General features: G+C 35.4%; 1 protein-coding gene across 1 annotated transcript; it reads right to left on the bottom strand.

Annotated features, from left to right (window-relative positions):
* Positions 1 to 10,368: 10,368 nt before the first annotated feature.
* Positions 10,369 to 11,912, bottom strand: LOC124839089 (protein LIGHT-DEPENDENT SHORT HYPOCOTYLS 5-like). The gene has a single exon (XM_088103907.1). It carries the CDS (start codon positions 11,355 to 11,357, stop codon positions 10,662 to 10,664), a length of 696 nt encoding a protein of 231 aa, XP_087960033.1. The 5' UTR covers positions 11,358 to 11,912; the 3' UTR covers positions 10,369 to 10,661.
* Positions 11,913 to 13,514: the final 1,602 nt, after the last annotated feature.

Below are 13,514 nucleotides of genomic sequence, written 5' to 3'. Positions count from 1 at the left end.
TTCAAGATTCTTCAATCAAAGCACCTGAAAAAGGGAAAAAAAGTAACATCGATGCTTTGAATAGCTACTTGAGAGGAGATGGGACGTGCGACAATGCATAATGAACCTAAAAGAGGAAAACGAGTGACATTGACGCTCTAAATTACGAGTACACATGCCATCGTGCACGACGAAAAAGGGAGCAGATCCACAACTTCAAAAGGCACTAAGAGTGTGTAAGAGCTCCAATGAAGGCGTCGTTGATGGCATGGTGTCGCTTGGCTGAGACAATACAAACCATGTGATCATCAATCGAAACTAGAACTCCTATAGTGGCAGCGGTAGACGATGACGCCACCGACAACGGTAGATAACGCCGCCGCCAGCAATGATGAGTGTAGTATCAGAGGCAACAATTTTTTTTTCCTGAAAAGAACCTTAAGCTCTAGATACCATGTTGAATATAGTGAAAATCATGTATGTGATTAATCTCCCTTGTGTTACATATACACATAGGTCCTCTATTTATAATAGAATAAATATGAGCTAAGTCCAAAATACAAATAAAAAATAATAACAAACTAACTAAAGATAAAAGATAAAAGATAAATATAAAATAAAAATAATATATCTAACACTACATATTATAAGTATTGTTTACATTGTTCTTAAAAATTTATTATATTGATTTCGTGCATTTTATTGATTTAATTATTTATGTAATTATCTTGTAGACCACATGATTTATAAATATTATACTTGTGGTGTAAAAGTAGTTTTTTATTAGCAAAGAATAAATTAATAAATAGAGTACTTGTGGGATACGTTAACCCTTTAAAAATAATGTATATGCTAACTATCTAATAAATTTGCAAAGAGTCCAAAAGAGAATATGTGGATGACATGGTGGTTATAAGAAACGACATTGAAGAAAGAAAGTTCTACGAGACTATTTATATGGGGAATTTGAAATGAAAAATCTAGGTCCTCTTAAATATTTTCTTGGAATTGAAGTATCTCGATCAAATGCAAAGATCTGTCGATCTCAAAGAAAAAAATTCCTTAAGTCTTTTTCAAGAAATTAGAATGTCAAGATGTCAACCTATTGATACACTAATAAAGGAAGGTTTAAAGTTGTGTGTAGATCTTAATCAAGTACCTATTAATAAAAGGTGATACCATTGTTGGAAGATTCATGTACTTAGCTCATACAAAGTCTGATGTTGCTTATGCATTAACCAATGTAAGTCAATACATGCATAACCTCGATGAGCAACATATGAAGGCAATCACACAAATTTTAAGGTATTTGAAATCTACCCCAGGAAAGGAAATTCCATTAGAAAAAGTTAAATTAGCAGCTTCGACAATGACTTTATCCCCGTCCTAACCACATCCCCACCTACACTCACTAAAAAAACGAAAATACCAACTGACACAATCCATAAAAGATAACCAATATCCATTGGTAATAAACAATTTTCAACGATTTCTGGACGGTGACAATTCCATTGGTAATTTCCCTATCGGTAACTATTACGGACGAATATAGGTCATCGGTAATTACGGACGAATATAGGTCGTCGGTAATTACCGACAAATATACCATTGGTAATTACCAGAGGATATATTCGCTGATATAGCCAGGTAGAGAAAAATGTAATTTGTATTTTGTCTACCCTACATTCACATAATCATCAGACTTTCACAAAACAATAAACAATCCATATCCATATAATCAAACAATCAAATAATCAGACATATATTGAGATACATCTTTTGTACAAAATTCAAATCTAAGCCATGTATAGGTTTCTTTAAGCCATGTATTTTGGCCAAGTAGTATAGGTTTCTTTCGATCATGTATTTCGGCCAAGTAGGTAGGTTTGTTTAAGGCTTGTACATTTTAGACCTTTTCTTGCTTTACCCTTGGACTCCTTTGGCATTTGTAGTGTTATTTCTCTTTGTGTGGTGTAGTTTTATCTTTATGGTGAGCCAACACTTGGAGGTAGCATCCTAGTTGATGGAGGCTTAGTGAGAGCTTGAGGTTTTGGTGGAGTTGCAAGAAGACAGGAGAGTAAACACTTGGTAAGGAGAATGATTTGTGTGTATTTCATTTTAAGTTGTAATTTTGTGCTTTCTTCTTTTTGGACTTGTAATATTTGGCCATGTTAGGATGTGTCTTAACAAGAACATTGCACTTTGATTAATATTGCATTTTAGTTCGCAAGTGTGGGGGAGCCAAAGTTTCTTCTAAACTTCACTATTAGGCCGCATAAATTAGCTTTAATTGTTTTCCTTAATTGTGGTAGCTTAGTGTGTGTCTACTTGTATTTCAATTCTAAGTCCCTTTGAGAATTAGGGTACAAGAGGACTTAAAGTTAACTTTGGCTAGGAAATACTTGGTATTTAAGTAATCCTCAGTGATTCACCTGTCTTTCCTGGAAGTGAGCTTAAGATCCTTTTGTCTCCTTAACTCTCTTAAGGAGTTTTATTTGATATATGATAACGGTTGAAAAACCGTTATTTTTATACTTAATTTTGATATTAAAAACACCCTTTCTGACTTAGAAACTTGCTTTAACTCATGTTTTTGCTTTAGTTTTGTGAATAAGAGAATTGAAGGTGAATTTAATGATTTTGTGCTAGATTCCCTTGATTTTGTAGGCTATTGGAATGATTTGAAAGAAGAGTTAAAGTACCGAATGGTTGGAATGCAGAAAAGTCAATAAGAATGCATTAAAGTCAACCAGAGTGCAGAAAAGTCAACCAGAGTGCAGGAAAAGTTGCGCTGAGCGCTAGTTTTGAGTGTCGCAGCTACCGCTGAGCGCCGACGACGTAGGTGTTTTCTGTTATTTTTATGGGCTTAGACCTGTTTTCTGTTATTTTTATGCTATTTAAGGACTTGTACGTCCTAGGGATTGTATCTTTTGATGGCTTCAGAAACACACTTTTCACCCCTTGGGGGTAGATTTGGAGATGGTGATGACTCTCCTCTTCTCTTTCTAGGGTTTTTCTATCTCTTCCATTCTTTCATTCCATTGTTCATCTAATTCTTCCATGACGATGGGGAATTAAACCTTATTTGTTGTTAGGAAAGATGTAACCTCTTAAACTCTCATGTATTGAATTGATTCTTGATTATATATGTTTTACTTCATTAATTGTCAGGGTTTTTCCTCTATACTCTATGCATGCTTTGTTTAACTCATTCAATTGCATGATCTTTGATTTTGTCGATATGGACACATACGGGGAAATCTAGAATTGGGGAAATTCTCCTGGAAGCAATATTACCTAGACATAGGAATAGGAGGATCGGTTGCCTTTAAGCTTCTGTGCGAATGTAATGCATGATTAATTGCTAGGGAGATAAGACATTGTGAACTAGTAATTAGGAGTAGGCTTTCTTCACCGAGACATTGGGTTTAAGGTAAATTAGAAAGTGATATTAACATTAATGAAGAAGATGAATTCATATATGATCATCAACTTCATCCATTCATTCTTGTGTTTAGCCTCAATTGATCAAATTGCATTCATGTTTATTTTATTTGCATCCAAAAACCCAAAAATTTGTCCTTTAAAGTCTTAATTAGTTGAGTAATCACATAACTGTTTAATGTCATGAGTCTCTTGGGAAACGATACTTGGTCTTACCATTTATTATTACTTGATACGATTTGGTACACTTGCCGAGGTCTTAACAAGTTTTTGACTCCGTTTTCGGGGATTAAAAATTTGTTTATCAATATACTAAGTTTGTTTGCATAAGTCATTTTCGAAAATCTTAAAAATGTCTAAGAGTATTTGTGAAAATTGGTTTTCAAAATTCTTTTGAAACAAATGAGTTTTTATAGTAGCTTGCATTTAAGTCATGGTAAGGATGAGTTACATTATAAAGTTAAGGGTGATCTTCCATTCTTTGGTGAGAATACTAGTGCACTATCACACCTAGCATGGGAGAAAAGAATATAATAACTTCATCCATTCTTGGTTAGGCATGGTAAATATCATATACTTAGTTTATGCATCTATAATCTTGTAGGACGTGCAAGAGAATGGTGAAAAAAAAAACAATCTAAGGTTGAGAGAGGTAGAAAATCTCCAATTAAAGATTTGTGTGACTTGAGAGCATTCATGAGAAGAAAATTTGTTCCTTCTTCCTTTGTAAGAAACCAAGAGCAAACATGTGAGATTAGAGAACTCATTAAAAGAGGAAGTTTTTCCTAAAAAGTGTAGATGGGTTCTTTGAAAGAGAAGATGAAGTTTGAAGAAAAAGAGAAAAAGAGAGATTCAAAGAAGAGATGAAGAAATGAGAGAGATAGAAAAGAAAGAAAAAGTTAAAAGAAAACAATATCTTGCTACCTTATAAGAAAAGCTTAGAATTCTTAATGAAACACAAGAAAAAGTCCAAGAATATTTAAGGAAGATTAAGAGAAGAAGAAAGGAAGACAAGAGAAGGAAGAAAGAACAAAGAGAAAATAAGGAGCATGAAAAAAGAGAGAAAGAACAAAGAGAGAAGGAGGAGCAAGTAAGAAGAGGGGAAAAGGAGGAGGAAAGAAGTGGAGAGTATGAAGAGAAAAAGATAAAAGAAAGGAACGAGAAAGAAAAGAGAGAAAAAGAAGAGATTGAGAGAAGAGAAGAAGAGGAAGAGTTACTAAAGCCCCCTACTTCTCCCAAATTAAGGTTGAGACTAAGATGATGAAGCGAGTTTTCCAATTCTTGAACTTTTCTCAATACATCTATCCATCTTTCATAACTCCAACTTTTACTTTTGAAAAAATTTCACTTTCTTTTTCACCTCCCACTATTTTTAGCTCCTCAAACTTTTCCAAATCAAACTTTGAGTTGATGTTACCTTCTAGGATACAACTAATTCAAAATAAACACAAACAATTTTTTGGAGTAGAACTTCAAAGTTTTCAAGTAAAATCTTTTGAAATTAACATAAGGTCTTCTTCAAATATTTCATCTAGATACATGTTGTTTTTGACTTATAAGATTATTGGATTTATGTTTGATGACACTTGCATATGGATCTTTGATCCTGATGGAAAGATACACAAATTAACCAATAATAAGAAAATGATTTTTGTCATAAAAAAACATGAAGGTTTGAGGACAAATCCTTTTCAAAAGGGAGATATGATGGCATATCCCTAAAAGTTGATTCATGTGTTGAAATGGATATTCTTTCAAACATATGCATCCAACACAAGACAAATAAAAGCTTTAAAGATGCTCCTACTCTCTAAGACCTTGATCGTTCATTTGATTTAAGGTGTATCATTCTTGGGAGCTAAATTCTTCATTTACTCATTATCATAACACTTGTTCTAATTTATGTTATAAGATGAGTATTTGACCTCAGTGGAAAAGAGACATAATGACTCCAAAGAAGACATAGAAGTTTGCCTTAGGCCAAGTTGAAGATTTGAGGGAAAATAATTTTTAGGAGAAAGAGGATGATGACATACCCCCTAGCCATGATCAAGAATCTACAATAAGAGTTGAAGTCATCCATGAAAGTGGTCTGAACTCTACCTTTTGGACCACCTTTGGAGCCATCATGGAGCATAGCTTGGAGTAATATAGGTTTCTTTAAGCCATGTATTTTGGCCAAGTAGTGTAGATTTCTTTAGGCCATGTATTTCGGCCAAGTAGGTAGGTTTGTTTAAGGCTTGTATTAGGGCCTAAATAGTATAGGGTTTTCCTTAAGCTAGACATCCAAACCATGTGAAAAGTATGTGCCATGTTTCATGCTTCCATTGGAGAAGATTTAGCTTTAGTAGTGACCACATGACACTCTAGAAATGGAGAAGATTGTGCTTTATGAGTGGCCACTTGTCCTCCTCTCATTGGAGAGGATTTATGGACACTTGTCCACTCCTTCGAAGGCCTCCTTTTTGGCCAATGAGTGCAAGGGTGGAAGATCATGCTTTTAGGATACACCTTTACCCTATAAATAAAGGTGTCTCCTCTCATGTATTCATCTTGGATTAATGTAATGTTATGCTGCCAAATTATGGCCATACACTTTCTAGATCAAGACCAAAGCAACCCTAGAGGCCCATTTAGTCACATTCCTCCTTGGGTTGGCCTCACCTCTCTTGGAGCCATTAAACAACACTTCACCATCATCATATACACCAAAATTGTATGCATATCACCTTGTCCAGCCCTAACTACATAAAGTTGGACCTTTTTCCCACTCTATTTCCGCATTCATGATCAAGGAAACACCTTCTCCATGAATATCTCCTAGTTTTAGCTCAACCTAGCTAAGGAGGTTGTTATCACACTCACTAAATCTGGACTAATCCACTCTATTTATTTCAACTTCTAAATGTAGTTTTATGTCGTTAGACGCATACGAGTCAAGACTTTTTCCACTTTCCTATTTGTTGGTATTATAATGTTTGTCGTGAGATACACCTTGCACATTTAACTCTATCTCTACAACTACCTTCTTGGCTTCAAGATCCTTCTTAACCAAGTCAACAACCTCCTTAGGAAGGTCACATCATTCACCATTCTTATAGAACATCAAACACTACAATCTTTGATAACACTTTAGATTTGCATATTTTTCTTTGTTAAAAATCTTTTCTTAGGTTTCTTTAGTCTTTAACTCTTTAGAAATAGAATAGATTAGTTTAAATACCTAAAAATAGTTTTTAAATAAAAATAGAGTTAATTTCTTCTTTTTAAGTAAATAAAATTAGTTTTGAAAGAAATAGATTTTTTTAGAAGAAAATTTTAGAAACCAAAATAAAAATAATTTCTAGAATAGGTTATCTTCTTTTAATTTCATTTTAACCCTTCTTTAAATTCATTTTTTTTCTTTCTACAGATTGGGTTGTTTTGGGGCTGATGTAATTAAATTGGGCCCTGGTTTCTGATTGGCCGCTACTGCTCTACTGCATTGAATTTGGGCCACTATTTTTGACATTGAGCTGTTGTAAGTGAAATTGAAGTGCATAGTTGAGCTATCGCTGGCATGGGTTGGGCTGCACTGTTTTGGACATGCAGATTAAGTGATGCGGTGTGTTTTGTGGCTGTGGAAGTATTTGTTGCCTTGGGGATCATTGCACGAGAACCTCATTTGAGAGAAACACTCTCTCGAGCATTTCATTTGGAGAAAACTCCTTCGAAGCTAAGGCTTGGAGTGAGGCGAGAGAGGGTTTCCAAAGAAGAACGAATGGGAGAAGAAGAAGAGGAGAGCTTCATCGACGCGTCATTTACATAAAGCTCGTGCACGTGACCCTGATCGGTGAAGATGGAAAATGATCAGAGGGCTGAAGTTAAAGAAGCAAGGAGAGTCTTCCGATTTGGAGGAAGTGTCGAAGATAAGATTCAAGTGTAGTCAAGGTTCCTCTTTTTCTTTCTTTTTCCTCTACTTCTTCAACCCTATATAAAAGGGGATTCTCTACCATGTAATATATAAAAACATGTTGGATACATATCAAAACGTGTATGAACTAAATGACATGTTCAAGAGAAGTTGGTCGTGTGTTCCATGTGGAAAATGTGGACAATGTGCACACGTGAAGAATGCTACACGGCTGGACCTATGTCACATGGAAAATGTTGAAAAATGCTCCAAAAAGAAGAAGCTCCACAGCTTGGCTGCAACATGCACTTCTACTTGCTTCCTTTTCTTTCCTTTGCTTGGTAAGCTTCCTAGTATCCTTCCAACTTTTATTGTCCTACAAAACAATGGAATTAGTTAAAGAAGAACATGCTAAGACTTAAAAAGAAAAGATTAAGTCCTTATTCAACTTCCTTTTCTTGGTCTTAGATTGAAGTTGATACTTCTTTGGCTGGAAAGTCCCTAAAGGGGTTGCCATCATCTGTTCTCATGCATTATTTGTTTTACAGATTAATACATTCCATACTTGTTCTGCTTGCATTCACTAGTTTCATTTAGATAGAACCATGCATTTTTAATTAGTCATTTTGTTTTAATTTCATTCTTTTAATTGGCCCCACCTTGTCCAGTAGATAATTAGTAAATACCAAACACTTTAAACTTAATTTCACCGAGTCTAAGGATTGATATTCTGATCAACCCTATGTTACATTAGTGGGGACCAAAATTTGTTTTGCTTTAGGCGACTAAAAAGCAGTTTAACAGTCTCCTACTCTTGTTTGACATACATTTGGCAACCTTGCTCGTTGGTGACATATACGTTGGCCAATGGACTAAAATTAGTTGTGAAGCTACACTAAAATGTGCAGCTTGTCGGGTCACTCGCTTGCACTTATTGGGTCGCTCCACTAAAATGTGTAGCTCCATTTCTATCTACTAGCCTGATATTTAAATAAATATTGCTCAATTTCTATCTACTACTCCAATATCTAAAAGCTTAGATGTGACAGTTAAATAGAAACCTAGACCTTGTGCACTTAAACAAAACGACTCAAATGCAATTATGCATATCCAATTCCATAAACATTGACACACAAATATATTCATATACAAACAAAGAAGAACTCAAAACTTACCTCGATGATCCGTGAGGCAGCTAATAGTTTAAGGCTTGTGGACAACCACAAACTCTACCTCGACAAAGATGCAACAAGAACAAACATTTGATAGCAACAATCCCTCGACGAATGCTGCTACAACCACAAACTTTCCCTTGACAAAATAAAAAATCATGAGAAACAGATTTAGATTGCAATTACAATGACTAATGTATAATTACAATGTTGAAAAGAAAATTTATATGAAATGAATGATTTAAAACCATTCTAGACTCTCAAATCCACTAATAAAGTCAAACTAGGGCATGATGACAAATGCAAGACAAATATGAATTCATGATAAAAGTGAAGCAATGCATGGAATGGTAATCCTATAATGAACGATGTGATCATATGATGTGCAAAAAAATGCAGAAAGCAACAGAAACCAAACCTATAACAACTGCTACTAAAAAACATGTAAAGTAAGTAATTTAAGATAAATAGTAAATTGATTCCAAATTGGCAACACACCTCAGTGTAATAACACAACTAAACACCCTTCCAAAACCAAACTTAAACATAACTTACCTCCAGCAGACCTCTAGCGCCAATTTAGGGCTTCAGGACAATCACGAACCCTTCACTGCCAACAACCATCGTGACGCAGTGCCCACTGTCACCTAGCAACACTTAGAGCCACCTACAACCGTCGGGCACCACCACTACCCACCAAGCGTCGGTCAATGTTGCGCCACACAAGGGATAACGACCAAGGAATCGCGATTTGCAGGAAAAATGACGGAGGAGACAAAGGTTGGAGTTGACGGCGGTTGGGGTTGATTACAGTTGTGGTTGGTGGTTGGCCTAGAGGAACTGAGGAAGGGGGGAGGGGAGGTTTCAGATTGGGGGAGGTTGGGGGAGAGGGTTTCTAGAAAAAAAAAATGGGGGAGAAGGGAAAACAATTTTTGATTTCATAAACTTGAAGGACTTACCGACGGATCACTCTTTGGTAATGATTGATGACATTAGTCGACGGTATTACCAGTAGATGTATCCATCAGTAAGTATGAAGTCCATTACTGATGACCATAGCTCGTCAGTAACTATCTATTCTCTATTTCATCGAAAATCTATCGTTAAATGTGTTATCAACGGATCATTAGTCATTGATAATAATCTGTTAATAATTTCAATAATTCTTGTAGTGACTATTTTAATGTGTAACCATTTTTTTTAAAAAAAATTATAATATTTTGTTTACCTGCAAATTCATTCATATTTATCTATGAATTATCCAAATTCAATATATTCTATATGTTAAATGATCATGAATTTTAAATATTAAGTTTGGATTGTATTGAATTTAAAATGTTGGATCTGAATCCTACCAAACTTACCATATGCCTTGCTTAAATAGTGTTGAAATAATTACATCAGGGAGAAACGTTAGTGGTTTTAAGTTTTACAAAATGAAAAAGTATTTTCTACTGAATAAATAAGTAATAATTACTAAAGGCTATAATCATTTGCAAATCTCTTTTTGTGGATTTGATATGAAACTTTATTTACCTAACCACAACATGCAATCCACTTATAATTCTTGTCGACTTTTGATACCAATTACATCATCTGTTTGATTTTAATTGTAATTAAGAAGCTAGGATTTTATTGTTATATTTGAAAACCAACATTGACTATTATTTCTTTTCTTTCAATTGTATCATTACCTTTCCGAGAAAAATGGAATAGAACATTAATAAAATGAGACGATAATATCTGTTAAAATCGAAAAATACTAAACCACTTCCTTAACCAATTTCTGTAAAAAAAATCTCAGTTTTAAACAAATGCGTAGCTTATTTTGAGCGAAAAACTATATATTCATCAACAAACAATAACCATTACATGAGTTGAAAATGAATAAACAAGAGTAAGGGTATTATTATTAATGAAATTCAGACTTATTCTAAAATATTTTGCAGGTTCTACAATGCAGGAATTGATTAGAACTTTTTCAGCAAAGCATGTATAGAACGAAATCCTGCTATATGTATTAATGAGACAATATTCTGAAAAGCTTCTAAGAATGACCACAGTTGGTGCAACTCTGAACCCTACCACAGCTCACTAAGCATAGAATAATAATAATATTATTATATCCTATCATAATCAAGCACTGATTTTGCAGCACGCATCAGAATTCAGAATCAATTGAAGCCACAGTGGGAAGAGAAATAGGAAAGGCCATCAGGGATAGAAGAAGAAGTTGTCCCATTCGAATCAGACAAAACCTGCTGAGGAAGAAAGGCACCACCATAACCGCAGTAAGCGCCATCACTTGAACCCATCATGCTCATCACATCATCGTGCGTTTCAGCCTTCTTTCTCTTCTTCTTCTCATACGCTATGCCTCTCGCCTTTGCCTGCGCGTCGCGAACTTCCCTCAGGTACAGCCTCACCGCGCGTGTCCCGAACGGGTTCATCTCCGGAGCGCCGCCGTGCTCCTCGAATGCAGCGCGTAGCCTCCCGATCAGCGCGTCCAGGCTGCCCCAGGCCTGCTTCAAGGGACACGAGCAGGGACCAGGCGGGTGGGAGTTTCCGTAGTAGGCGCAGGCTTCGGCGTGCACCTTGGTTTTTCCGAACTGGTCCAGGTAGCGGAGGAACTCCAGCACGTGGGCCCCGCTGCAGCGGGAGAGGGTCAAGGGTGGACGGTGGTTCTTGAGGTACTGGCCGAAGGTGTTCCAGTCGCGCCGCTTCTGGGACTCGTACCTGCTCAGAGGAGGAGGCACGCACACTCGCTGCGGCGGTATGGGCAAGTCGTGATCAGTGTGTTGTCTCCGAGTGGAGTTGTGGTACCCCGACATGGCGGCGGCAGCGGCGGCGGCGGCCACGGCGGCGGACATGTTGTGGTTGTTGTTTTGGAGGGATTTTGATTCTAGGGTAAGAAGTAGCACCTATGGATGTGATGTTAGGGGTTGCACTTTGTATTTTTTTTTCTCCTAGATTAGAGTTGGGACCAGGGGTGTGCGTGTGAGTGATTTTAGTACAAGATGTGTTTTATGTTTGGTGGAAGATCTGTGTATATATAGAGTTATGAAAAACGTCGACTTCAAGTGGTGTGCAAAGATGAGAGATGGGAAGAAAACAGGAATGGTGATAAGTGATGTGATTAATATAGAAAGAAGATAAGAAGAAAAGAAAAATGTTAAAGAGATGTTTATAATGTATTTAGGGTTTATATATAAAGATGGTATATTGTGGTGAATTTAGGGTACTGTAGTTCAGGTGGGTTTGGTTAGGATTGTCTAAAGCTAATAGCTAGCTGGCTTTGAAGGAAATTTGAAGTCGGTGATTTTGAAAAATGATTGGGTTGGGAATTGTTGAGGTATGGTCAAAGGGAAAGAGGTAGGAGTTTGGCATGATTTTGATAAGATGGAAGATGGTGTTGTTGAAATTGTTGGTTTGTTAGCGAGGGATTTACTCAATCGAAGGGTGAGGGATGGGGCTAAGGAAGAATTTAGAAAGCTTAAGCAATGGTAATGGGGTTATGTAGGGGTAGGCAAGTTTTTTAGGTGCCTATAGGGAGACAAAAGAGGGGTCCATGCATTAGAGAACCAAGTGATGACACTTTGAATATCACTTCTCATTTCTCAATCATTCATCTCTCTTCCTTCTTTTCCCTTCCTCCATGGCTTTAAGCTCCACAACAAAACAAAACTACCCAAGTTCTTTAGCCCTACCTCTTTAACTACAATTTAAATCAAATGAATTCCTCACCATAAAAAATAATAAACCAATTTACGTCTTTATTCCTTCAGTTCTTTTTATATTAGTGAATAAAATTTATTAAAAATACGTACTAAGTGTGTGTGTGTGTATATATATATATAATAATAATAACAGGTAAAAACACTAGTAGAAAAGAAAGAAAAGTCTTTCGTACCATAAAACTAAACTGGTGGCAAAACCTTATTTTCATCAAATCTAGAAGACCAATCACTTTGAATATCTCTCCTTTAGAAAGATGTTATCCTTCATAAGCCACCAAGATATATATATATAGCAACAACACTTCATGGACAGTGTTGTTTAGTCGAGCATGCAAGGATCGCTTCACATCCATCTATAACTAAATGCAGAACTCTACAACCGCAGTGGACATTGAACAAAAGAAGGACAAGTTACTACTTCAGAAAAGTCATTCTAAAGTTAAAACAGACTTCTTATTCCGGTTTCTGACCCATCATTGAAACTCGTCATTAAAAGTCTATAAAAATTGTAACGAATGGATTAACCGTTGTTAAATTCAAATTTAAACACAAATAAAAACAATGAAAAAGATTTATAACAACAGTTCACCAACAGAAATTAGAATTGTTCTATTCGCCGTTAAAAATGTGGTTTTTCTTAAATGTACTATTTACAATTTAGTTCTACCTCAAATATGTCAAAAATTTTCATAGACCACATCCAGACAATTCTTTATAACACATGCAGAGAGACAATTCAAGTGATTTTGAAAACAAAAATCTAACTAATCTTCCAACAATGTTGAGGAACACATGTATACAAAAGTATTTTAAAGTATCTATAACTTTTCAACTACTATATATTATTATATCTAAGAAAAAAAAAATACTTGTAGAACATTAGCTAATGCTTTTTTTGAATCCAATTTACTTGGGTCTTGAAATTATGCAAAAGTGAGTTCAAGTTAAAAGTAGTACATAATAGATTATGTATAACATATTACCTGATCCTCATCACTTTGATAACTGGTTCAATGGTTTCCATCCATTGCATGACATAATAGTCACACTCATAATTCTCAGTTTGTTTATTGCACTATACCCATAGTAAAAATATTTAGATAAATTAAATAATACAAAAAATAAATGAATGATACTTTATAAATATTCATAGCAAAATTCATGTGACCTTTTGAATTGTGGCAATTGATCTACCACTTAATATATTATGTCCACTAAAATCACTAAAATTAAAACATTCAAGATTAGAAAACATGATATTGTATATTCAAGGTCAATGTAGGCATTTCT

This window comes from Vigna umbellata, chromosome 1 (genome assembly GCF_029865625.1).
Source record: "Vigna umbellata cultivar VRB3 chromosome 1, Vumbellata_1.0, whole genome shotgun sequence".
NCBI lineage: Eukaryota > Viridiplantae > Streptophyta > Magnoliopsida > Fabales > Fabaceae > Vigna > Vigna umbellata.
This window is presented reverse-complemented; position numbering and strand designations above follow the sequence as displayed.

Excerpts from the sequence above, each read along its gene's own strand:
- LOC124839089 (XM_088103907.1), bottom strand. The coding sequence starts at position 11,357 with ATGTCCGCCGCCGTGGCCGCCGCCGCCGCTGCCGCCGCCATGTCGGGG.